At 40.4% G+C, this 27,656-nt stretch overlaps 1 protein-coding gene across 7 annotated transcripts in view; it reads left to right on the forward strand.

Moving 5' to 3' along the window:
• The window catches only part of FERRY3 (FERRY endosomal RAB5 effector complex subunit 3), a 32,651-nt gene that overhangs the window by 432 nt on the left and 4,563 nt on the right, over nt 1–27,656 (forward strand). For 2 of the 7 annotated variants that reach the window (XR_014712025.1, XM_084630835.1), the window contains exons 1-11: nt 126–288; nt 1,780–1,974; nt 2,405–2,550; nt 3,417–3,598; nt 7,590–7,689; nt 7,776–7,897; nt 12,713–12,819; nt 13,530–13,727; nt 16,086–16,214; nt 18,822–18,896; nt 21,153–21,355. Coding sequence is in view for 6 of the 7 variants with exons in the window: in XM_084630835.1 (XP_084486961.1) it covers nt 1,797–1,974; nt 2,405–2,550; nt 3,417–3,598; nt 7,590–7,689; nt 7,776–7,897; nt 12,713–12,819; nt 13,530–13,727; nt 16,086–16,214; nt 18,822–18,896; nt 21,153–21,355 (1,440 nt within the window). In the remaining variant the exon portion in view is untranslated. Of the gene's footprint in view, nt 1–25; nt 90–125; nt 289–1,779; nt 1,975–2,404; nt 2,551–3,416; nt 3,599–7,589; nt 7,690–7,775; nt 7,898–12,712; nt 12,820–13,529; nt 13,728–16,085; nt 16,215–18,821; nt 18,897–21,152; nt 21,356–27,656 lie in introns of those variants that run through there. The other 5 variants (XM_084630837.1, XM_084630838.1, XM_084630836.1 and 2 more) reach the window with 5 other exon arrangements.

Genomic DNA, 27,656 nt, shown 5'->3' on the forward strand with positions numbered 1-27,656 from the left:
GGCGCCGGATCCGAAGGAGCCGCCGGGAGCGGCAGCGCCGCGCCGTCCCACCCCCGCCAGCTGCTCCGCCCCCGCCGGCCGGGGCTCAAGTGAGGGAGGGGCTGCCCCTCCCCCCCCCCCGGGAACAGCCCCCTCCCCCCCGTCACTAGCGCCGCCCTGGGCAGGGAGCCCAGCACCGCCGGCCCGGCCCGGCTCGGCTCAGTTGCCGGCGAGGGGCCAGGCCCGCGACCGGGCTCCCCCGCCCCCTCCTAGCGGGGCCTGGCGCGAGTGGCTGAAACAGCGGGCGGGGTAAGGAGCCGGGAGCGTCGGGTGTTTCCGCGGGGCCTGCGGGCGGAGGCTCTGCCCGGCGCTGGGGCCGCCTCATCCCCGAGCCCCAACGCCCCGAGTGCGAGCAGCGCCGGGCTTGGGGCTCTCACGCGTGGGTCGTGCTGGCCCGTGGGGACAGAAACCCGTGGCCGTGGCTCTAATTCAGCCTTTCCAGCGCTGCCGGTCGGGGAAGGAGCGTTGTGGTCATTGAGTCTGATCCCCAATTTAACCTAGGGAACCGTGTGTCAGAGGAGGCTAAAGCCTCAGACATCATCAACTCCTTCCTTCATTTGTGCAGTGGTGCCCTAGAGAGCTTTTCTCCACCCCATCTTACCCCGACCCTCAAAAATCCCAGGATCCAGCTTCCCACGGATAGTAGGATGGTGCTCTGTGGGTGACAAGCCTCTTTCAATGCAGCCAGAGAAGTTCTATCTGCACCAGGTCCCCTCTGCTCACATAAGCACCGGGGACATTGTCGTCCCATCCACCCTGTTTCATTAATGTATGTGGTTATAAAACGTGGTTACTTTTTGCACTTCACCAAGTTTGGATGATGAAAATAAACTAGCCAGTTTCACTTTCTGTTCTCTTGAACTAGTACAATGCTGTAAGGTTTGAGTTGCAAACCTTGCCAGGGACCGTTTAAATACAAACAGACTTCTAAGCTGTGGTGTTTTTAAATTCATGCAAACATTCATTTTAGGTTTTGTAACTGAGGTCTTGTTAAAATTGTTCTATTACTTTTGTGTAAACCCCTCAAAACAACATTTTTTATTCTAAAATTTACACTTACCCCTGAATATTCCCTCCCTGTTTTAATATATCTGCATTAAGAGGAAGTGAAATCCTAATTAACATGTATGCTCTCTTTGGGCCTGAACCTACAAATGCATACTATTGGATGCAATGTTTGATTTCAGCAAGACTAATTATGGCAATGTGCACTACCCCATCGCATGCTTGAGTTTGGGGGCCTACGCCAAGTTTTTCAGAAATGGGTGCTAAATCCATATTTAGTCATTAAAATTAGTGGAAGCTTCCAGGTGCCCAGCACTTTTGAAAATCAAGCACCTTATTAAGTACCTAATTGTGATTTTTAGGTGTCTTAGGGCAAGTCTACACTATGGCACTACATCGGCTGTAGCGCATCTGGTGAATGTACACTATGCTGACGGGAGAGCGCTCTCCAGTTGGTATAATTACTCCACCTTGGCGAGAAGCAGAAGCTACGTCGCTCACTGGGGGGCTTTTTCACACCCCTGAGCAACGTAAGTTATATCAACGTAGGCTATAGTGTAGACCTGCCCTCAATGTATTTTTTAAAAAAATTAATTTAAAAAAAAATTGGCTATTATGTCCACTTCCCTGAATATTTTAATTATTGCCAGAATCACGTTTTGTGTTTCCTTTTGTTCACGTTTGGAATATGTGAATATATAAACGATACAACATGCTGTTTTGCTTATTATGCAGAAAACCAACAAAAGAAGATGAAGGCCAATAAAGGAAAAACGTACACTAGAGAAAGAGAGTTTTTGTATAACTTCAATGCTGGAAATCAGCACTTAGTGCTTACAGTGCCTATCAAATTTCCTGTGCAAGAGAATGCCAGTCATTTGCATGGACGTCTAATGCTCCTGCACAATTTACCATCCTTCATAGAAAATGGTGAGAATTGGGTTTGTAAATGATCAGTGTCATATGTATTAATGACAGGTTTCAGAGTAGCAGCCATGTTAGTCTGTATCCGCAAAAAGAAAAGGAGTACTCAATGAAGTGAGCTGTAGCTCACAAAAGCTTATGCTCAAATAAATTTGTTCGTCTCTAAGGTGCCACAAGTACTCCTTTTCTTTATGTGTGTTAATGTGCTGTGACAGACTAAGCAAGAGTATTATTTCTAAAAGATTTTAAAAGGAATTTTTAATAATATTTAGCTGTTTTTATGGTTTGACTGCATATTAATATACGAGGAAGGAGCGTGGTCAAGTAAATTTAGCAGTTTTAAAGTACATGTTCATGCAGTTGTTAGAAATTTTCTTTATTTTAACTATTCATAGTAAACTCTGATTGATAACACATTCTTTTCTTATTACAATAGACTTAAAGCAATCTCTTAGTCAGTTCATAGAAGGAGAATCCATAAAAGATTATGATAAAGAAGCAGAGGCGGCCCTTGAAGCTGTGAAATCAGGAGAAGTGGATATGCACCTGCTGGCAAATGCTTGGGCTAAAGCTTATTCAGAGGTCAGATGCAAAAAGAAAAGGAGTACTTTTGGCACCTTAGAGACTAACAAATTTTCTGAAATATGAATTTCCAAAGGTTTGCTACGTGTGAAGTCTTTCAAAATGTATGTAGGCAGCATTAGAAATTACACTGAAATTCAGTTTTACTGATCACCCCACGTGGTGATAATTTGGCTATTCAGATAAAATCTGAGGGCTCATTCTGCAAGTTCTTAATCATGTCCGTGGAACTATCCATGAAAGGACTACTTCAGTAAGAATTTGCAGAAATGAGCCCTCAGGGTAAAATGCTGCCCTTTAATAAAGGGCAGCAACTCCCATTGAAGTCTGTGTAAATGGGGGCAGACTTTATCCTTGTACTTTGCATAAGACACTTCCTATTGATGCTGATGTGTTGGCCCCTTATTTACACCGATCAGTAAGAATTTTTGTTGAAGAGATCCAATTGGAAATGATTTAGCTGATTTTTTTTTTAAGCGTTCTCACAGGTAGGAAATAATAAATCATTTTTATTCAAACTCCGTTTCAGGTAGAGAATGTTATTTATGATTATCAGTTCATCCACATTTGGAGGTTGAGCAGTCCCTGTTCTGTTATTTCCACCCTAATGTACTGGGGGAGAGAATGTTTGTGATAGAAATGAAGGGAAAACAGAAGATGGAATGGGGAAATGGAGGAGAAAGAGAGAATTTCAAAGATAAAAGTAGATGGGGGAGAGAAGCCAAATTAGAAAAGGAAAATTTTTAAAATTTTGAACAGTGTACATTGGCACAAAAATTAACTCTGTCATTTTAAATGACTTTGGTTCTGTGTGTTTAAAAATGTCCATAGCATTCTTTAAAATATTTGACTTTATTACTTTCTAGACAACATTAGAACATGCAAGACCTGAAGAACCCAGCTGGGATGAAGATTTTGCGGATGTGTACCATGATCTGATACATTCTCCAGCTTCTGAAACTCTGTTAAACCTGGAACACAATTATTTTGTTAGTATCTCAGAATTAATAAGTGAAAGAGATATGGAACTGAAAAAATTACGAGAAAGGTATTTTTAAAATGTCTCATTAAACCCGATGTTTTCTATATGACTCTGTTACAAGCTCTGCAAATGAACAGTTAGCAATATAAGGCTTATTTTAGCTTTCTTTTTCCTTCTTTAAAAAGAGTACAGGTCAGTTAAAATATAAAAATGTGACTACATGTAATATTTGTTTCAACTTTGAATCTAATCAAAAGCTAGAAAATGTAAAAGCTAAGGTAATCTGAATCACATTATGTTCAAGTTCCACATATATTCCACAATGTATAATTTTTTTTAAGTACATCAGAATTAGGAAGCCTGCCAAACAATCAGTGGGGCCACCGGATGATCAAGGTGCTAAAGGAGCACTTAAGGAAGACAAGGCCATTGCCGAGAAGCTAAATGAATTCTTTGCATTGGTCTTCACTGCAGAGGATGTGAAGGAGATTCCCACACCTGAGCCATTCTTTTTAGATGACAAACCTGAGGAACTGTCCAATATTGAGGTGTCACTAGTGGAGGTTTTGGAACAAATTGATAAATTAAATAGTAGTCAGTCACCGGAACCAGATGGTATTCACCCAAGAGATGTGAAGGAACTCCTAATATGAAATTGCAGAACTACTAATTGGTATGTAACCTATTGTTAAATCATCTTCTACACCAGAGGACTGGAGAATAGCTGATGTGATGCCAATTTTTTAAAAAGGCTCCAGAGGTGATCCTGGTAATTACAGCCCATAAGTCTACAGTACCCAGGGAAATTAGTTGAAAGTAAAATATAGTAAAGAACAGAATTATCAGAGACAGAGATGAACGTTATATGTTGGGGAGGAGTCGTCATGGCTTTTGTAAAGGGAAATCTTGCCTCACCAATGTATTAGAATTCTTTGAGGGGCTTGGCAAGGGTGATCCAGTGGATATAGTGTACTTGGACTTTCAGAAAGCCTTTGAGAAGGTCCATCACCAAAGGCTCTTAAGAAAAGTAAGCAGTCATGGGATACGAGGGAAGGTCCTCTCATGGATCGGTAACTGGTTAAAAGACAGGAAAGAAAGGGTGGGAACAAATGGTCAGTTTTCACAGTGGAGAGGGATAAATAATAGTGGTGTCCCCCAGGAATCTGTACTGGGACAGATATTTATACTGTTCAACATATTTATAAATGATCTGCAAAAAGGGATAAACAGGCAGGTGGCAACCTTTGAAGATAATACAAAATTACCATATATACTCGATCATAAGCCGGTTCGTTTATTAGCTGACCCCCCTCAAGATGGATAAGTAAAAATGGAAAATTTTTATGACCCGTTCATAAGCTCACCCTATAATTCAGGGGTTGGCAAACTTTGGCTCCCGGGCCATCAGGATGGGCCGAGACAGTTTGTTTACTTCAAGCGTCCGCAGGCATGGAGGTAAATCTAAGTAAACAAAGTGTCCCGGCATGCCAGCGGCTTACCCTGGCAGGCCGGGATAGCAACTGGTGGGGAAATTTTTCTGGGTGGGAGAAGCTGGGGGTCAGGGGAGTAACCCCTGTGACCACCCCCCCAACGTGGCCCCACCCGTAGCCCGGGACCCCCACACTCTCCCCAGCCCATCCCTTCCCACCTTATCTGGGGAGGATGTCTCTGGTCTGGCCGGAGCTGCTCCGGCGGGCCAGACCAGGTGGCACAGCCACAGCATGTTCCAGCGGGCTGGGCCAGGCAGCATGGCTACAGCGTGCTCCAGGGGGCTGGGCAGCGTGGCCACAGCCTGCTGTGGGGGGCGGGGCCGAGCGGCACAGCTACAGCCTGCCATCCTCGGAGCTGCAGCTGCTTCGGAAGCTGGGGCAAGAGCAGCATGGCCAGAAGCTCCGGCCCCGCCTCTTCCCTTCTGGCTCTGCTGCCTTTCCTTGCTCCCCCTGTTGGGGGGAGGGGCTGTGTCCCACCTCTCCCTCTCTATACCGTTCGTAAGCCGACCCCCATCTCTGATGTTTCCCTTTTTTACTAAAAAAAAAAATTCGGCTTATGAACAAGTATATACAGTACTCAGGATAGTTAAGTCCAAAGCAGACTGAGAAGAGTTCTCTGTTCTGTTCATTCCCTCTGAAGTATCCGACACTGACCACTGTCGGAAGACGGGATACTGGGCTAGGTGAACCATTGGTCTGACCCAATATGGCCATCTTTATGTTCTTGTTGTATTTTTAAAGGGAATGTATTATATAGACAATGCAACATTTATTTATTTAGATTCTTGAAAACACAAAAAGGCCCCTAAACAAAAGCTCCAGTACCTTTTAACATGCCTTAAGAAATGCAGACCAACCACTTCCTCACACCAAAAGAGGGAGAGAGAACCTCCACTCCAGCCAATGATTATAGCTTATTATAATACATATTATTGGAACATTGGATTCTAGATAACTGGTAGACGGTTGAAAAGCTGCAAAAATCCTCTTTATCCACTAGGGAAAGTATATGCAATGCTTTCCTTTTTAGAGCAGAAATAAAAGCTTAAGCTGAAACATTAATACACAGAAAAATATATAACCATATAAAATATTAGTTAAAAAGGGACAGTTGTGAGGCTTCATTGTATTAACACCAAAGTGACCCAATTACATAGCTTGTTGAGTAGCAAGTGAAGGTAAATTTCTCAAAACATCAACCTTCTGATATTATACCCACATTACAGAATGCATGGATGCATATTTAGTTTTTTCTCACAGTATGAAGTTACTTTATTCATGCCAGTTATGGAGACATTAAATTGCTACAATATGGGTATAGTATAAGGCTCTGACTGCTAATGAATTATTTTCTCAGTGAATCACATGTATGGATAAGCAGAAAAAAGAGCACATGGAAATAGCTCCACATTCTATCTTGCAGAGCTTTTCTATGGTATAACTGTGTATTGACTTCAGTGGAATTTATTTTCATGTACTTTGCATGACCATGAATCTTCATATGTGAGGGGCTATTGAAGTTACACCAATTGCGTGTAGGTGTTATATAGTCTATTTACAAATGACCTGATTCGAAAACCCTGTCCCTAGGTTTTAAATTGATGTTTTGTACCAGGTATTGCTCCCAGTTTTGTGCTGTGTTGAGCTGATCTTTCCCTGGAGAAAAGTGTGCCTGCAAAAGAAACCATGAGGCAAGTGACATAAGAGGATTAAAGAAAGGAAAGAGAGTATTAGCTGAGCTGGCTCAGATGATTGGTGCTTATGTGATACTGAAACTTTCTTTGAATGTAGCTCACACTGGAAGTTAGTCCAATATAAAGTGATTTGGCAGTCTCAGTCCAGTTTCTGATGGTTAGGTATCCACATCACAGAAACACTACCAGTTGATAGTCTCACATGACTGAATGGGTTCAGAAATTAAACTATCCTTTCAACACAACAGATATTCCCTCCAACTCAGAATTGAGAGAAGCTTGTCCTGCTCTGTTTCTGTGAAAAGGATTTTAGTATCCAGGTTGCTTAATTTAACACACTTCACCTGCTTTAATTTTTTTAAAAGGAAAAAGATTAAAATAAACTGTATTTAAACTATTTTCAACAAACAAAACAATGACATCATCCTGATATGCTGAGATTTGAAAAGTTGCTACTGCACATGTGGAAATTGACTTTTTTTTAAAATAGTTGGTGTTGATCCACAAACTGTGTGTAAAAAGTTCACTCTTAAAAGGAGTCAATCAATAGCATTTATCTAAAGCTAACAAACCTTCCTATACATGGTTTGTTAACACTGGATAAAAAGTTGCGTAAAAATCTGCTTGCTTTACACAGATATACCCAGTGAAGTCCTTTGCACTACTTATGTGGATAAGTTGGGTGGGTTTGGCTCTGGATTTCTGATTTTTTGCCTTCAAGTTTAATTTATATTTAAAACTACCTTGAGAATGAAAATGTTGGTGATGTAATTGACAGCGATAAGTGGCTAAGCTTTCAACATTGGCAGAGACATCCAGAAAGTTTACTTAATGTAATTAGGCATTGGTCTAAATGATTGGCTTCCGTTTTAGACAAGGAGCAGAAATGGATAAGGTGATGCAAGAACTAGGAAAATCACTAACAGATCAAGATGTAAATGCATTGGCTGCTCAGCATTTTGAATCCCAACAGGTAAATTAAGTTCAGTGAATTGGAATAAATCATGCAAAGAGTTGTCTTTAAAAAAATGAATTGGTTGGAATGATGTCTACTTTTAGGTTTTGGAGAATAAATGGACCAGTGAACTAAAACAGTCCACCGCCATCCAAAAACAGGAGTATCAAGAATGGGTGATAAAACTTCATCAAGATCTAAAAAATCCCAACAACAGCTCAATCAGGTATTTATCTCTGCTGTAAAGTTCTCTCTAAATATTCTTTCTGTTCAACTACAGTAGTTTACAGGACTCACTTTTTACTAGTTGTTCTCTCATAATAGTCATTTAAATTGAAATAATTTACTGAAAGGCTGAGAGCCGTTGAAAATAGAACCATCACATGTTCTTTTATAGAAGAGAGAAAATATATAATAATTTAGGCCCATGCAAAATGTGTCTTTAAGTTGTCTTCCTACTTTACCTTACTATTTAAAATGTATATTTCTAATATAATGTTCCAGAATGCATTCTGAGGTCATTTAGGAATGGTTTGCGGTATCACAGAATGTGCAGGGTTTATAAACACTAAATTCATAGTACAGGATTTGATTGAATGTAATCTAAAGGAAATTAGTGGATGTTACCTGGCAACTGGAAAAAATTCTGGTTTTTTGTGACTGCTGGTGTGCTTAGGCTGAAGAAAGGTTTTCTGACTGCAGGCTAGGGTGTGTAGAGGCACATTCTTGCTTCCCATCTTGTGGGAACTGCCTCCTACACTAGTGTGCAGTGTGCTGCTGCAGGTTCCTAACTACTCCCTCAGGCCAGATACCAGAAGGGAGAGTATAGTTGCAGGGATAGGTTAGGGGTGGGAAGGAACCAGTATGGAGTCCACAAGTACTTGTACAAGTATGCCAATTGGTATGGCCAGCAATAAGAGGAGGCAGGTTTGGAACACGAGGCTGTTGACCTGCTTGGGAGAAGATGATTGCGGGGGCGGGAGCAGGAGTTGGTATTTAGTGAGATAACACTGCAGCATCTCATGCTCTCTGGAGGATAAAGGAGAAGTGAGGATGGAGACTGCTTCCACTGGAGTGGAAAGAAAGAGGGGAGATAATGAAAACCAGAATACTTTCAGTATAGCTCAGTGTTCTAAGGATTATAAATTGACATGGAGAATATTGCAATACATATTTAAAGTGTGTTTGGGAGTACTTTCCAGTTGTCAGGTCATTTCGAGAATACATACTCAGGAGTATATAACTGTAAAGCAAAGCTGAGCTGCTCTCCAAGGTAGTGAGCAAGGGTCATACAGTAAAAATCAGTAGCGGTGCTGTCATAAATCTAAAGGGAAGGCTAACCAACTTTAAATCCCTCCTGGCCAGAGGAAAAAACCCTTTGACCTGTAAAGGGTTAAGAAGCTAAAGATAACCTCCCTGGCACCTGACCAAAATTACTAATGAGGAGACAAGATACTTTCAAAGCTGGAGGCGGGGGAAGCAAAGGGTTCTCTTGGTCTGTGTGTTGCTTTTGCGGGGACCAGAGCAGGAATGCAGGTCAGAACTCCTGTAAAGGGCTAATAAGCCATCTAGTTAGATATGCGTTAGGTTCTGTTTTGTTTAAATGGCTGGTAAAATAAGTTGTGCTGAATGGAATGTATATTCCGGTTTTTGTGACTTTTTGTAACTTAAGGTTTTGCCTAGAGGGATTCTCTATGTTTTGAATCTGATTACCCTGTAAGGTATTTACCATCCTGATTTTACAGAGGTGATTCTTTTACTTTTTTCTTCAATTAAAATTCTTCTTTTAAGAACCTGATTGCTTTTTCATTGTTCTTAAGATCCAAGGGTTTGGGTCTGTGTTCACCTATGCAAATTGGTGAGGATTTTTATCAAGCCTTCCCCAGGAAAGGGGGTGTAGGGCTTGGGGGGATTTTGTGGGGAAAGACGTTTCCAAGCGGGCTCTTTCCCTGTTATATTTTGTTAGATGCTTGGTGGTGGCAGCAATACAGTCCAGGGACAAAAGGTAAAATAGTTTGTACCTTGGGGAAGTTTTAACCTAAGCTGGTAAAAATAAGCTCAGGGGGTTTTTCATGCAGGTCCCCACATCTGTACCCTAGAGTTCAGAGTGGGGAAGGAACCTTGACAGGTCCTCTAGTCAAGTCCCCCCCGCTCCCCCGTTCTAGAATGTTTCTGATTACACTGTCAGTTTAAAACTAACCAAGTTGACATCTAAACCATCACAGAATATAATTGGCCTTCATAGTTAACAGCTCACTGACGTGAATAGGCAGTTCATGCTTTTCAGAAATATTGGGCCTGACGTGCCTCCCACATTGATTTTTACACCAGTAAAACTAGAAACTTAGAGGAGTGTGATGGGATATACAAACCATACATTGGCATGGAAGAGGTTAAAGGATAATATTGGGCCCAGATAGCCCCACCCCTCCAACCCTGCGGAGCCTGCTGCAACTGGAGAGGGTTGAGAGCAACCCAGCTCAGAAGGGGGTAGGCTGCAGAAGGAGTGCAGACCTGTTGTGCAGGCTCCTGGAAAAGGGGCTAGAGCCGCCTCCCTGAAACACCAGGACTACATACTCTGCCCTGCTTGAGTCTGACAGTTTGGTGTCCTTTTTATTGTTTCTTTTTCCTATTTTGAACCAGAAGCAGAGAGTGTTGTAGGAAGTGACCCAGGGACGGTAACAAAGAGGGTCCACACTCCTCCCAGGGTTCAATGCTGATCACCTTCCTAGAGCCCTAGGTCAGAGTCCAGTGGAGTGGCCAGACCTGGGCTCCCCTACCACTACCCTCCCTCCTCTGGCTGACTGGTTGCTAACTACTAGATCACCCAGCTCACCGAGGACCATACCAGTGTTTCCTCTTAATTTTTTACGTCCACATGTGGAATGAATTTTGTTATGTGCACCAATATGGAGGTGATGTGTGACACGACACCTTCATATTGGTGCACATAACAAAATTTGTGTGGTGGGGGTGGGGCCGAGGGGTTCGGAATGTGGGAGCGGGCTCAGGGCTGGGGCAGAAGGTTGGGGTGTGTGGGGGGTTAGGGCTCTGGCTGGGGTGAGGCTGGGGATGAGGGGTTCAGGGTGTGTGGGGGGGGAGCTCAGGGCTGGGGCCAAGGGTAGGGTGCAGGGGTGAGGTCTCCGGCTAGGGGTGAAGGCTCTGGGGTGGGGCCGGGGATGAGGGGTTTGGGGTGCGGGAAGAGGCACAGGTCTGGGGCAGAGGGTAGGGTGCAGGGGGTGAGGGCTCTGGCTAGGGGTGAAGGCTCTGGGGTAGACCTGGGGATGAGGGTGAGGGATGTAGGCTGCCCAGGGGCTACAGTGGGGAGAGAGGACTCCCCCCAGCCCTCTCTCTCCACAGCAGCTCGGTGCCCAGGGAGAGGCGCCTCTCCCCGACTGCGACAGCTCCAGTGGGGCTGGACTGGGCCGAGGGAGGGGCTCCTCTCTCCTGCAGCTCTGGCGGGCTGGGCCGAGACGAGGGAGGTTCGCCTCTCCGCGCTGGGGCCCTGAACCCCGGTGCAGAGCTTAATAGGCAGCTGCGCGGCCCGTGCAGCTTAGAGGGAACTTAGGACCCTACTACAATCAGTTTCTCCCAATTTACAGCTGTGTAAGGTGATAGGACCTAAAGACTGAAACTGATTCTCCTATTTGCAGATTCAGTAAGAAAAGGCATCCTGCCATATGAAGGTTTTCTTCACAACTCACGACCAGAAGGGCTAGAAACAGTTTTTAAGAAGCATTCATAATTCTGAGGTCCCAGTTTTGTGTGCTCAACTTGAGACATTTTGGTTCAGTTTTTTATTGGGTGTAAGCTGATGTAGCTCCAGAGTTGTCAGTTTATACTAGTTGAGTTTCTGACCCTTGTTTATGATTTTCAGAGTACCAAGAGCTGTAGGTCCTTAGCACATCTGAAAATCATGCTCAAGGTCTCAAGTCAGGTGGTACCCAAAAATGGAGCTATACCAACTGAGGCCCCAGTTCTGCAAATGTTTGTGGATGGAGTAGTCCTGTTGCGTTTAATAGAACTACTCATAAGAGTTCACAGGATTGAGATCTTTACTAACACTTTCAAAAGTTGGAGTCTTAATTTTTGTAATTAAAACTTTAATTATGCAGAAACAGATAGAACTTCCCAGGTGCCCTAACACAGCATGCTGTCTCTTACTGTTTCAGCCGCACCCAGTTGTGAGAGGAGACTGAAAAGTTGTTAATGATTAACTTTAATTGATTTGGAAGATGCTATTTACACAATGGAGAGAATAAAAATTAAATCTGTTTTTAAAAATAATACACTGTTGTTCAACTTGATACTCATTACTTTTTTATTTTTCCTTCTTGTGACGTTTGTCTTAATCTTCTAATGTTGCAGAAATAAACATGCTTTATTTATTTGTGTATGAGTTGCACTAAGCATGTTGACAACAGTGTTTTATGGAAACAGCGTTTGTCTTCTGCCGGGGAATCCAGCAAGGGGAGCTTTGTGATCTTAATGTACCACAAAAGAAATTGAGACTTTCATATCATTCATTATAAGCAAATGGTGGATTTTTTTTTCTTTTTTAAAGGAGTGTTTAAAAGCTTTCCTACCAGATTGTAACAATTTAAAAATAGGTCTAATTTTAAGCTCAGATTCCTTTGATATCCCATTTTAAAACACCCACAAATGGATTTTTATAAAATCCAGCAACTGCAGAATTATTTACTGGATGCTCTCAACAGCTAGGTTAAGAGGAGAAATTAAATATTTTTTTTATCTTAAATCTCCCCTTCTTATAGTGGAATCTGTGACTTCTGCTTATCTTAGGATAGAGCTGGGAGCTGTAATCTCTCTGGGCCATACCACTGTATTTTAATTATAAGGCTGCAGCCATCTGCTCTGTTTCATGCAAATTATATGCAGCCTTTTGGCTTCCACTGATCGGTTGGGCAAAGTGTGTATGTCTCTAGCATAAAACAAAACAAAATTCTGCCTTTGAAAAGAAGAACATTAATGGGAAACCTACTAGAGCTTTTAAATTTTTTTTTTTTTTTATGGATTTCAGTGAGGAAATTAAGGTTCAACCCAGTCAGCTGAGAGAATCTGTAGAAGGAAATGGAAGAATTTATGAAGAGCAGAGACAGTTAGAAGAAAGTTTTACTATTCATTTGGGTAGGTATAGTAACATGATCCCATAGATAACTGAGCACTGATTCTCAAGAAGTCATTAAGCTGAAGTATGATTATACTGGGAATAAGTGACAAAGTATTAAAATAATACCTAGAATAAGGCATCTTGATCTGTTGTAAGTAGCTAACTGAAAAACACTTTCTAGGGAAAATTTCATGATACAGTTAAAATGTTGGTTTTTTTACCTAGAGCCTGATTCAGCTTCTGTTAAAGTCAATGACAAAAGTTGAGAGTTGGATTAAACTCTACAAAAGAATTTCCAAAAATTAAATATTTTAAATGAACAGTTGTAATTCGTTTATGCAATTGTATTTTTTTAATATTTGACATGTGCTGACAACCTACATATTTCATCTTCTGTCTCGTGGTGGAGGATGGGACTTGTTTAGAGGCCTAGATTTACCTTCCTCTATCATACACACATTGTCTTATCAGACCCTTTAGTCTTATAAATTGCTACAATCGGTAGTATAAAATCTTGACACCTTTATAGATGCTAAAGAAAAAACCTCACTCATTACCCTCATTTGATTATTTGTTGTGTATCTCCATTCTAAGTCTTGGTCACGCACGTACACAATGCATATTTGAGCATTAAAGGGTTGATAGCAATGAGTACTCTAGTTCGTTATTTAGTAATATTTATGAAGTTGTTTGTATTCAGCGCTCTTTGCGTTTGCTTTCTATACAGGAGCCCAGTTGAAAACCATGCATAATTTGAGATTATTGAGAGCTGATATACTGGACTTCTGTAAACACAAACGCAATCACCGAAGTGGAGTAAAGCTTCACAGACTTCAAACTGCATTGTCACTCTATTCAACTTCTCTTTGTGGTCTGGTTTTATTGGTAGACAACCGAATCAGTTCATACAGTGGCATCAAAAGAGGTAGGTCATCTCATTCAGTGCATTGTGGAAGTGAACACCAAAGTTACCCTTGCAATCTTTACTCTTGCTCCCCATCCCTTCTCAGAAAGAAGCAATTCCTATGAAACTTGATTTTACCACAAGTCCTCCATTTCTCTCTCTATCTGATAGATCTCAAATCTTGTAGCTGAATTTGCTTCATCTCTGTCCTAACATAACTACTAAAATAGTCTTGCAGTGTCTGGATCCCTCTCTCACTTGCCCACTCTGGAACTTGCTTAATAATAATAATTAATAATAATTATGTGCTGCACTGCCTATATCTTTACAAAGATCAAGGTTTTCACAGTTGGGTGCCTAAAACTAGGCTTTAAAATCCATATTTAGGCATCTAAAATGAATAGGCCTGAGTTTCACAAGTGTTGAGCGCTGCAAATTTGAATGGAAGTCAATGAAAGTTGTATGCGCTTTCTACTCCAGAAAACGGAATTGGTAGCAGATGTGAGAGCACCCCTTTTAAATAGCTAGACTTGTATAAATGGTTATCCACTGTGGGCAAGGCAACTGACATTTTATTTGCCCCTGTTCCAATCTTGGCCACATCGGCTTTCTCTGAACTGCATTACAGACCTCTCCCAGCTTCCTCCTGAAATTCAGTACAAAAATGTTTACATTTCAAATGTTTGTTTTGGCCAGAGCCACTGTTACTGGTTGGGTCTCCTGTCCCTGACATCCTGTCATATCCTTTCCTTAAAAAATACTTCCAGTGAGAAGTAAAGTATTCCAAGAGAATAAAAACAGTGTAGCAGAAGAAACTGCAGCATGATATAATTGCCAATACTACTATTTCTCGGCTGCTTCGGTTCCTAAAAGTATGTTTCATACTCTCAATAATTATTTTTATTTTTTTACTTATTTCAGTTTATCAAAACAGACAAAAAGCTGCTAGTCTTAATCCCTAAATGTCCTTGACAATTATTTAGAAGTCCTAATAAACAAAGATTTAAAAAGGCAGCAATTTCTGTCATATACAGCAGCACCTAATTAGAGCTAAGGGGGGAAAATGTCTTCTGCCTAAAAACCACTTCTTAAGAAACATTCTCTTTCCCAAAAGCCCTCTTAAAAGATTAACCTGGTCACATGCCGTGGAGGTCAACGAGGTGTATATAAAAATGCTTACTACCTGACTTTTCAATCATTAGCTTCCTTATTTAGTGAATAATAGCAAAAGCACCATGTGCACTCTACAAATTTTGAAGATATTTTCCCATTCAGTTTGTTTTTAATAACAAATAAAAACCTGAACCCGGTGACTTTTATTTAGAGAGGGACTGGAGGAAAATTCTTAGGCCCCGATCCTGCAACATAAACCTACAAGTGGATTGTAGAGCCACAGTGAAGATAATGGGGCTCCATAGGTGCACAGCATGGATCAGGGCCATATTATTTGTTTAGGGCTGACAGTGTGCTCAGTGCTGTACGAGAAAGAAGGTCTTAGAACTTACTTTGATAGCTTTGCTTATGTAGCCCCAGTGTTGCAGATATTTTATACACATGCTTCACATGGATAGTTTTGTAGTGCCCTGCAAAGATTTCGAAAGCCTTATCTTTGCTCATGTGAGTAGTCCCACTGAAGCGTGTGTGAATAAAGTTAAAGATGTGTGAGTGGTTTTGAAAGACAGAGGTCTTGTGTGTGTGTATAGAACCTAGCAAAATGGGGCCTTGATCTTGGTTGGAGCCTTTATGCACCTCTGAAATACTAATAGTAATTAATTTTGTACCAGAATTGAACTTTGATCTAGAGAGATTCATAATGTTATTCTGTTGTTCACAGAGAGGATAAGGAATCTGCTACCAGCTGGGGCACTCTTCTATAGTTGTAAAGTCTGTGTTTCTGGTGTTGAAGAACTAGGGTTCTGATTCTGGCTTTCTAGATATGTTGTGTGAAAAATGTATCTATATATGCATTTTCTCTGCAGCACATAACTTTTTACACTAGTAGTCATTCCAGTTGTTGGTAACTAACACTCTGACACATTTCACTAAAATATTTATAGGAGGTACCAACAAAAGAAATTACAGCATTCAAATATATGTCTTACAAAATAAGAGAAAAAAAATTTATGCACACAGTATTTGTTTGGTTCAGGCATGGTCTTTTAGGGTTACTTGGTATGTAATATCAGTCTTTGAAGATTTTCCTTTTTAAATCTATTTATTTAAAAAATGTTCTAGCTCTCTTGTAAATTGTTTGAATTTAAAGTGGAGCGCAGTAGATACATTTGCTATTCTCACTAGCTTGCTAGAGTTCTAGCACAAAATTATATAATCTTCACAGACAAAAGCTGCAATTTGTGTTTTAAACTTACTTCCTTTTAGATTTTGCAACAGTTTGCCAAGAATGCACAGATTTCCATTTTCCTGGGATTCAAGAGCAGCTTGAAATTGTGCAGCAGGTTGTACTTTATGCTAGAGCACAACGCAGCAGTAAGTCAAAAAGACAGCATGGTCAGTGGCAATCAAAATTATTTTTCTTGAAATAGAACATCCCTGTGACTAAATGCTTTGTGTGTGTATGTCTGTAAGGGCAAGTCACTTAACCTCTCTGCACCTCAGTTTCCCTATAGGTAGAACAGGGATGTACCTCCATAAAACACATTGGGATTGGTGCGGGGGATGAGTGATATATATAAGCACACAATAGTTTATTAGATCACTTTTGTCTCTTTAAGCATAAAGGGTCTGCCAGAGTATGATTGTCTGAAACTAATATACAAAATTTGCAATAGAAGTAAGCTAGAGAGCTCAGGGAAGACAGAAACATTAGGGGCTTCTGTGGTCTCCAATATAAGTTACGTTTACTTTGCTTCGTAGCAGTAATTCAGCTAGCTCTCTTTTTACTTTGTTTTCTTAAAGGTTCATATGTAGGCAGAAACATTCATCTGTTAGATCCTTTCTCTTCTTAAATCCTGAGAGATCTCCAAAAGACAGGATCTGATATGTAGTAAGCAAAGAGTAATTGTCGTCTTTGATATTGTTTACTCTATCTGGCACTGAATTAACTTGAGACACATTGGTCCTGGTGTGGAGAAATCTACCTGGCACAATTTTATAACTTTTACCAGTCCCTCTGTTAATGCATAGAGCAATATTAGTGTTATCTCTTTTCAAGCTACTGATGAGCAGATATCAAGGGTTCAAACATGCACTTTAATATAGTGCACATTGCCATATATCCTAACCTTCTACACTCGTGCATGTGTATCCTGTAACGATTGTAACAGCATTGTGTGTCCTGTCAGAAGTTAGGCTCAAGCCCTAAAAGAAAATACTATAAGTAAAGCTAATTGTTATGATACTTTCACTAATTCTGTATAGCCGGAGTCACGTTTTTAAAAGAAAAAAGATAGAGGTACTCTTCCAATGTCCTCCCACAAAAGAAGCTGCCTGCTTGAGAGGCCACTCATGATAGATTGAGCAGATAATCCGAATAGTCCTCTGGGCTTGTTTACCTCTCAGTGGTGGTCAAATACACCCATAGGTTCTCCTGGATGTCTTGGATCCATCTTATTTTTCTCCCCTCCAGTCAAGTGGCAGTATCTCCACTTTCATGAGGCCAATATGAGATGTTAGTTATACTTAAAATACACCAGCAACTGAGTTAATGCCCTGTATAATGAATGGGGAAGTTCACCCCTTTTAGAGCTATTGTTCCAGTCTATCTGTAAACTTGGGCACATAACGTGGCATCAGTTAACAGAAAAAGACTTAATTAAAAGAAATCTTGAGATTCTGGTGCACAAAGTGGCAGCTTGAGAGAGGTTCTGGCTTGCTGTACCTTCTCCCTCTCTCCAGTTTAAGCCTGCCCATAGCAATGGACAAATTTTAGTCTGATTTATTTTTTTATTTTCTATCCAAAGATTTAGAAATTTCAATCATGTGGAGGGAGTTACGATTTTTTCCCTCACAACCACTGGGTAGTAAAGAAGAGAATATCCTGACTAACATGAGGACCAGGGGGAAGTGCATCATTCACCACTCTACCTTGTATTTACAAGTGGCTAAGAGATTGCACAAAATGGCAGGAAATCTTCAACCACATGCTGTTGAGGCAGTACTCATACTTTTGTTTTCATGCAAAGAAGTACTTATGTGGTTTAAGTGAGTCAGTAACGTGAGTAGGCTCACGAAAGTATATAGAGAAACTATTTTCCTTTAGGAACCAGCATTTTGTAATAGACAGTCTTATGAAAGTAGTTTTCAGTATTTTCTTCACTTCCGGTTTTATGTGAACATCTCCATAATTTTCCTTGATACAAAGAAGTAACTCATTTTCATGTAGTAAATCATTATGTTGTTTTCTTATTTTTACACTCCCTTTAAATTCTTTTTGTATAAAAGAAATGGTAAATTGTTGGTTATATGTTAATGAGCTTCCACAAACATTTATGTTCCTGTTTGCAAATTAAAAAAAATCAAGTTACTGCTCTCCTCTTATCTGTAAGATTCTGATGTGACTTTAGAGAATTAAGACCATAAAAATAAATGAAAATTAGGAGAAAAGCAGGGAGAGGGCAGTTTTAAGAAAGGTTGAGAACCACTGCTCTTCTATTTACCATAGTGGGCCACATCCACAAAGTATGCATACTAGCTGTATGGCCCTGAGGCTGTTACATGGGCCTCAGATGTGTGCTGATTCAGCCACAAGTGGGCTGTGGGTTGAGAACCACTGGCTTAAAGTGACTATATATTTATATGGCCCCAACATGATAGTATCTGAGTGCCTTGCAAGTACAGTGATATAACAATCTTTCTTCCTTCCAAGTCTGTTCATAGCATTCTGTTTCTATTATATTTTGGGTGCATTTGGTTTTCGGAGTATGCCTAAATAAAGGACTGCGGTGTGAAAGCTAAGTCAAAGAGATGATTTTGCATTTAGGACCTGATCCAAAGCCTACTAGAGTCCATAAAAAGATTCCCATTAATTTCAGAGGGCTTTGGATCATCTCCTAAATTCTTACAATGTGATGAGTGGAAATATTTAATGTCAGTTTACCAAGGCTAATATAATAAATAGCTTATATACAATATATTTAATGGTTACATTACATACAGATTCCGTAAATAGAAATGGTGGAAATGAAGATAAGTCCAAGAATATTGAACGAAACCAATCAAATATTTTGCCTGGTGAGTACTGTTATGGGGATTTGTATTTGTTTTTTGTTTTTTAAAGCAGACTGTGCTTTATAGATACATATTTTTCTAGTTCTAAATTCAGAGCATAAATTTGAAACTAAGCACAACTTGCCTTGAATAAGAGAGGAGGGGTGTTCTTGTGGCTAAGGCATGGGTCTGGGTGTCAGGACATCTGGTTTCTATTCCCAGCTTTGCCACTGACTCGCCATGTAACTTTAGGGAAAGTCACTTAACCAATCTGTGCCTAAGATTCGTTTTGCAAATAAAAAACAACCCAGCTTACAATATTTGAAGGAGTATTGAAATATTTTCAGAAAACAATTGTCTTTTAAAATAGTTGATTCTAGTCACTATTGTTGTGACCCAGCAAAGCACTTAAATATGTGCTTAACTTTAGGCAAATGAGTAGTTCCACTAAACAGTACTAAAGCCAGTGGACTACTCCTACACTTAAAATTAAGCATATTCTTAAATGCTTTATTTAACCAGGGACTTCAGGAGGAAATATCTCTCATTGCTTCTCCGTGTATGTTGTCCCATTAGTAAGAAAAGTTTCTGTAGAAATGATTTGAACATCTACACACAACTTGTGCACTATTTAGAAACAGATTTAGTTAAATCAGGGCAATCCCTAATGTGGACACTTTTTTCAAACACCCAGTGGGTGTTTTAAATCAGTTTAGTTTAATTACAAGCCAACTTAAGATAAGACCTTCAAACTGATGTGAAGGTGTCCATGCTGGGGGTGTGGCGGTTGCACTGACTTCATTAAAGCTGTTTCTAAACCAGGGCAGTTAAATGAATGTACAAACTGCATGTAGACCAACCCTATAGGGAGAATAACATTTCTCCCTTGTTTTGTATAAGCATTGTTGAAATTAGCCTACCAGAACCAAAGGGCCCAACTCAGAACTTTGTTTCTCTTGCCACCTCCCATCACAAGCATTCTTTCCTTTTGCCTCCTTTACTTTGTCTGTTTTTTTTTTTTTTTTGGTGCACACACCTCCTTTCCTTTCTATTGACCCTTTTACCACTCCCTTTATAATTCTCTTGTATTCCAGTTCGTTCACATACCTGTCCTTCAGCCACTTCTAAAACTCTTGGTATTTTGTGTGAGTGGTGGTAGAAGAGTAGTGTTAAGTTCTCCCCTCTTTTCTCGCTCCACTTTCCAGCTGGCGTGTTAGCCACTTTTACAATATCCTTCATTTCAAAAATATTTTGTTCATGAAAATCTGCGTCCTAATGATGCTGTTTCTATATCCCATCTTTATAATTTGGTCCCAATCCTGCAGTGAGATTCACACAGGTGAACCCCCCCCCCCCCCTTGAGATTTCCCTCTTGACTTCAATAGGGCTATGCCCAAGTGCATCTGTTTGTTGGATTGGCATCTTAATTTGTGGTGGCTGTCCCCAAAATTTCCTCACACCTTCATCTCTGTTACTTTGTGGGCTAATATCAGATCCAAGACTCCATTGCCCCTCCTTGCTTCCTCCACTTTTGGGATTAAAACTGTTCCAAGTCTAAAAATACTTTTTGACAAATTGTTTTTAGGCAAACCTTTTAAAATTTTTTAAACAAACCTCAGTATTTAATATCCCCCATTACTACACCTTCTTTTTAATTTTGATGCTCTCTGATAACTTGCTTCATCTTCCTGTACATTCCTGTTAGATAACCCACTATCCTTTCCCACAGGCTTTTTGTAGCCTTTATTTTAACCCATCCATTTTGGGTATTTCCGCCTCCCACATCTGTCTTCACTTCACTGCTTGCGTATATGTTTTCACTGTTCCACCTCCTCTTTATTTTTTTTTCTCCTTTGACGTCTTCTACCACATATAGATCGTATCTGTCTATATTGGCACTGTCATGCCTTATTACACCAGATCTCTGATGCCAACTACATTCAGTGGAAAAGCATGAAAATAAGTCTTGGGTCAATGTGAACAGGGGAGGGGTGTCACTGTTCTGCAGGTTTTTACATCTGTTAGTGTCTTTTCTTATTTATAGCTTCTGATCTAGGTTAGATGGGCACATTTTGCCTTGTGTCTTTAAAATAACAGTACGAAAGTACAGCAATTGATTTTATTTGATAAAGGATTGGATCCACATCGGATTCAGACCATTAGTATTAAAACATTTACACTGTCATTCCCAGCATGCTTTGATGTTTATTATCTATGTTTGTATTTAGTATAGATTACTAGCATGATAGAGATTACATTGTCTCTTTCATTATTCTGCAGGAGAATTTTACATCACACGCCATTCAAATCTTTCTGAAATTCATGTTGCTTTTCATCTGTGTGTGGATGATAATGTAAGGTCTGGTAACATTACTGCTCGGGATCCTGCGATCATGGGCCTCAGAAATATTCTCAAAGTTTGCTGTACACATGATATTACTACAGTTAGCATCCCTCTTCTGCTGGTCCATGATATGTCAGAGGTAAGCAAAAACAAACAGCAAAAAAACCAGCAAAACCACCCAGTAATCTAACTTCTATGTTTGCACTCAGAAAGGTAGCGTATTCCTAGATCAGCTCATCTAATTGAGAAAGCTCTACAGTAGTTGTGCCATACTCCCAGTTTTCATCAATGTTCTTGAAAAAGAGTGGAGATGAGAAATTTAGAGCATACTAGTACTATTTAGATCTGTTCTGTTTATTATTTGTAGATAGTATAGGATGGTCTCAGTCTTTATTTTAAAAAAGAGGGGGATTGGGAGGAAAAAGCAACCTAACTTAAAACGCCACTTTCAGCATTGCATATTCCTTCTTCAGAAACTAATCAATCTAACCCTAGTCTTGCAAAGGAATCACCAGTAGGGATCCTTGCATGTATACAGAGTATGTGTGACTTAAATGGCATTCCACACAGACATAGGGTCTGCACAGATTCTTTTGTAGGATCAAGACCTATTATTGTAAAAGATGTAATTGTGCAAAAGTTAGGAAACTTTCAGTTAATGTTGTGCAGAATTATATACTTTAACCTCAAAGTTTAGAACTAGATAATTAACTCTCTTAAAAATGAAATCTTATCTCTGATATAAACATTTTTTCAGGTCACAAACCTGAGGTGATCTATGCAGGCATGAGTCTATTCATGTAGATTGGTTATCAGAACTTGAGTCTTAGGTTTTAATTAGGGAGGGAGAACATCAGTTGATTCCTACGATATATTTTGTGGATTTTCTTCTTCAACCTTTAGTTCAGTTTTATTTTCAGTTGCATATCTTAAAACAAACAAACAAAAACAAAAAACAAAACAAAAGAAATACCCTGTTCTTGTACTCTAAGGGCAGGTCTGCACTACAGCCCAAGTAGATATAACTTACATTGCTCAAGGGTGTGAAAAATCACACCCCCAAGCGACGCAAATTTTCACGTTCCACACCAGCACTGTGTCAGTGGGAGACACTCTCCCACCAACATAGCTTCTGCTTCTCGCCAAGGTGGAGTAATTATGCTGACGGGAGATCACACTCCCGATGGTATAGCATCTCTTTATCAGATGCGCTACAGCGGTGCATCTGCATTGGTGCAGCTGTGCTGATGTAGCACTGTAGTGTAGACTTACTCCTCATTTTCTGATGGGATCCTAGTTAAAAGACATGTTCTACTGTGTGAAACTGAAGAGTAGAATTAACACCTAGTTCTTTAGATTCTTAAATGCTAATTTCTTTTATCTCCCTTTTTGTATTGGTTTTCTGGTTTAAGCATTTGCAAAATAAACATTATGACCAGCATAGTATGTGTAGATTAGGCAAAACTATGTATTCATCCTTGATATACTTTGTGAATTGAATTGGAAATGCTGGTAACAAACAATTTACTGCAGCTGGCTGGCCTAATTTAAAACATGCAACTTCTGTAATACATTGTACAGGAAAAAGTGAACAATCTCAGATTTCTGAAGGCTAATCTGAACTTGGTGCCTTTTGGAAACCTTGTTTTCTAAAGTTGTATTTACCACCTACCTAAAAATTTTTTTTGTAAAGTGGTTAACCAGGAGCACAGCTGCAGAGATGTTGAGATGTTTCATTGTGACAGGCATTCATCAGGCGCTTTCTTTATTGTTCTGCAAAAAAAAAAAAAAAAAGCCCTTTTTTAGATGGATTTTTATAAATTAGCAATGACATGGAGTTTATTAAACTGAATGAAGGGTGACTTCTTTTTTACTGGTACACCTCTACCCCAATATAACACAAATTCGGATATAATGCGGTAAAGCAGCACTCTGGGGGGCGAGGCTGCGCACTTCAGTGCATCAGCGTGTCTGGCTCCGACTCGCTGCTCTTAGAGGCGTGTTAAGGGTGCTGGGCTAGGGCCAAGGGGTTGGATAAGGGGCAGAGGGTCTCGGGGGGCGGTCGGGGACAGGGAGTGGGGGGGGTTGGATGGTTTGGAGGTCCTGGGGACAGGGACGTTCGATAGGGCGTGGGGGGCCTGTCAGGGGGCAGGGGTGTGGATAGGGGGCAGAGCAGTCAGGGGACAGGGAGGAGGGGAGTTGGGTAGGAGGTGGGGTCCTGGCAGTGATTAGGGATGGGGGTGTCTCTGGAGGGGACAGTCAGGGGGCAAGGAGCAGGAGGGCTTAGATAGGGGGTGGTTAGAGGCGGGGGGGGTCTCAGGAGACAAGGAGTGGGGGGGGTTGTATGGGTCGGGGGTTCTGAGGGGTCAGTCGGGGTGGGAAGTGACTTAATAACGGAAATGCTCAAGGCCAAAGCAAGTTGGATATAGCATGGCTTCACCTATAAGGCGATAAGATTTTTTTGGCTACTGAGGACTGCGCTATATCGGGGTAGAGGTATATTGGGATTTCATATAAAGCGAATGTCACAAAGAAAAGTTGCTTTTACTGTTTCACTTGTGCCTAGTGGCCCTGATCCATAACTGGGGCCCCTTGGTGATATGGCAATACAAATAATTGTTGATAATAATAATATTGTTGGAGTTTTTTAAAAAGTACATTCTGTAGACTTCAATGCATGCAAAACCATACCTGTTCTGTATAAACTGAGATAACTTCATACCATTTCCTAGTGCATAGGTGTTTACATTTCATCACTGAAAACACCACAACTGCTTTTTTTCTGTGGAGTCTGAGCAGAGGGGCCGTTGCTGTTGCCTGTATTACTGTTCTATAGAAAAGCAGAAAATTTCTCAGGGGTGTCAGTCAGGCACCTTTTGTGACCATTACAGTGATGCAGAACATTTTCTGAAAAGTCCAAAAAATGAGAAATGGAGATTTACAATCTGTAGCATAAACTGGCTGGCTGTATCATTTTTGTGTTATGGCAAATTATTTTGGGTATGTGCCCTTGTACCACCATAAACAATTCCACTCCTCATTTCCATCAGATATATATTATGAGACAGTTACCAAATTGGCATTTAGTCAAAGTATACCTATTGTAGCCTGGTGTCCTTACTAAGGCAAATTTATTTAAATTAATTGGACTTTTGCCTACCTGAGAACTGCTTAGAGACTTCAGGACTTGACCCTCTATTTTTAGCCCTTGTAGGGCCTGATGCTGTAAAAACTTAAGCACCTGGGTGACATTCCCCAGAGATGGACAGCTGTGTCCCTCAGTTCTCCAACCTGGGGTCCCTTTTACATTGCTTTACTGTGAGAGCAACCACTCCTGGCCTTGCTCACACACAGCCTCTCTAGCATGTAAATTACTCCCAGCTGAGTTTTATGAGTGCTCTAAGCCAGCCACTCCTGAATTATATGTCAGAGTGACACCAGCAAACTCCTAGTCCCAGACTTGCCTCCAGAAATGTGTGTGTTGTACAGCCGGGTACCCTCCTGGACAACACCAGCTCATAGAAAGTCCGTTATTTTGTTAATAGAAAATAACATGCACAAAATTTGGGATAACAAGTGGAGCTTCCCAAACACTTCAGTTGAAACACACACTGGTTTAAGCAAAACAATAAAGCAGGTTTGTTAACTACAGAAAGCTAGATAAAATGATTACAAGTAATAAGGCATAAAAGCTAGAACTGGTTACAAAGAAATAAAAGGTAAAACACAAATGAATACCTAACTTATCAAGCAAAGTGAATTCAAAGCAAAGATTTCTCTCACCACAGGCTTTATCAGTGTTACTGGCTGAACTCCTTTTAGACAGGATTCCTTCCCCCCCCACCTCCTCAGTTCAAAGCTGTTCCATTGTTCCTCAGATGTGTTTGCCACGGATAGAGAGAGGAGGAATTGTGGCCTCTGTTCTCCTTTCATATAGCTCTCTATTTGTATTCTGTTTGCATGGGAATTTCCTGCTGTTCTGTTGCCAAAATGTAAATTTTTCGTTCACATCCTTTTTTCTGCCAAAATATGGCTGCTTAACTAGGTGATAGTTCATTTGATTTTGTTGACACCTGGCTGACGTGTCAGTTTGCCTTTGTCTCTGAGGACCTGGCTCGTGCCTGCTTTTCTAAACTTGGGACATGCCTCAGGCCATGTCTACACTCTCACTTATATCCGCAAAACTTTTGCCACTCAGGGGTGTGAGAAAACACCTTCCTGAGCGACATAAGTTTTGTCAGAATAGCTACCGCAGCTCATTGAGCTGGTTTTATTATATCAATGGGAGAGCTCTCTCCTATTGGCATAATTTGGCTACATGAGCACTCTTACAGCAGCACAGTGGCCACAGTGGAGTCTTATAACTTTATACATAATGTTGCCCCATATTTTACCAGGACAGTAGTGTTCAGCAGATTATGAGCTTTCAAATGATAGCACACAAGGTACAAAATTTATGAGCATTTTGTAAAAGTGGTGAACATAAGGGTACCAACTGTCACAACCTGCTTTAACTTTACGCATGTTACTAGTCTCACTGACTTCTGTCTCTTTCAGATAGAAGCTTGTGTGTATATATAAGGTTTGCAGCAGATTCTATAGGACAACATACTTAGGCTGTCTTGGACCAGCAGGAGAAACAAATTCCTAGACAATGGCCCTCCTACTAAAAAATCAAGCTCTTTTTTTGATAGATTTTAGAGCGCAAGACAGGGATGAGATCCTGGTTACTGACTGCAGACCATAGCTCCCTGAACACTTCTTGTACCTCACTAGAGTGATAGTAATCAAAACTCAACCTAGAATGATAGTATCTTTTTTTACCCCATACACACACAGGACCCTGCCCATCTGATCTGAGTAGCCTTATGAACCTTAGTGGAATACTCTGCATGTAAAAAATAACCTGATAGCATAGTGAAATCATGAGTATATCACTTTTAAAGGTGACACAGTAATGATTCAGATTCTAATCCATATTTGAGTTTTTTTGGGTTTAATTCATTGGCATTCTGTGTTCAGTCTGTTATTTCTGTGAGTGCCCCCAACACTTAACTTCTGTACGCCTCTGACGTGGTCCAAGAACTGGTGTCATATCCTCCTTCTTTGGTAGGTCCTTTTAAGGTATCAAATGTTTTTTGACCTTACTGACTGCAAAACTACTGTTAATTTGCCTTCAGGGCAACAGGACCTTTCTTTTTAGACACTGGTTTTTAAACTAGGCCAAAACAGGGATCAAAACCACCAACAAACGCCTACCTTACATGTGACAGCCTGTGTAGGCAGATAAATTACAATGAAGACCCAGTATTTCTTCCGGAAAGCTTGAAAAAAATATATATATTCCGTTGTGCAGCATTGTGCTATCTGATTCATTTGTTGCGTAACTTAAGGGCAAAGCAAACAGATGCTAAGGATTTGCATCATGAGAAAATTGTTTTTAAATGTTTCCATTTTACGATGTTGGTTCTACTGCCGCTCTCGATTTTTTTTTTAAATAACGATCCACTGTATCTAGTGTAGGTGGGAACTACAGCTTACAGCAACCCTCTAAGGCCATGTATGGGGTGAACTGTATTTGTGTTAACCAAATGATCAGAAGTTTGATACTTTTTAAATAAGGCTGATTTTTTTTTTTTCCCCTGCTGTAGAGATGCTCTTTGTGTGGTGTTTGACAATCTGTCATTTACACTGTGTAGATTTAAAACCATTTGCTGGTTTTGTGGAATACAAAAGTGCTTAAACTGGAAATTTGGAAGGGTAGGTAGAGTGCCAAGTCCATGTTTATATGCATAGTTCTGTTCATACTAGGAAGTGCTTATCTTTTGAATCATAGGAATGATTCTTTTTAAATAACGTTAACAACATTGACATTTTTTTATCTGCCACTGATAGTATTTTCCATTTCTTGGCTTAGATTCCAAGGAATGTCCTAAATTCATGTAATGTTTCCCAGTGTTTAAACTTCTATCTAGATCTCAAATTTATTTGACAAGTCCCTATTAACCATGCCTCTTGGGATACTTTATAGGTGCAAGGTACCATACCTAATCTCGGTTATTTAACGGAAGCTCCAAATTCTCTCTCCATCTCTTCTTGTATCTGTATCACTTGAATTATTGAATTTATTTTGGGATATAAATCCAACCCCAATAGAGGATCTATCTGCCAGGGCATTTTTAGTATGTCAGTGGCGATAGTATGAGGGTCATAGCTAGAAGTCCTCAAAAAGAATACCAGCAAATTCAATGACTGCAGTTAGGCTGCTGAACACATCCTTACTCTGGCAATCCAAAGTTTGGATCGGACTGTATAAGCAGTTTAATTGTATGTAATACATGAAAGCTGAGATATTCAAAGCTGCTTATGGTAATAGTGCATGTGAATGTCCTTGAGATGAATGGGAGCTGTGCATCAATATCCCCCTTTGGAAAATCTAA

Source organism: Lepidochelys olivacea, assembly GCF_965140295.1.
Source record: "Lepidochelys olivacea isolate rLepOli2 genome assembly, chromosome: 1".
NCBI lineage: Eukaryota > Metazoa > Chordata > Testudines > Cheloniidae > Lepidochelys > Lepidochelys olivacea.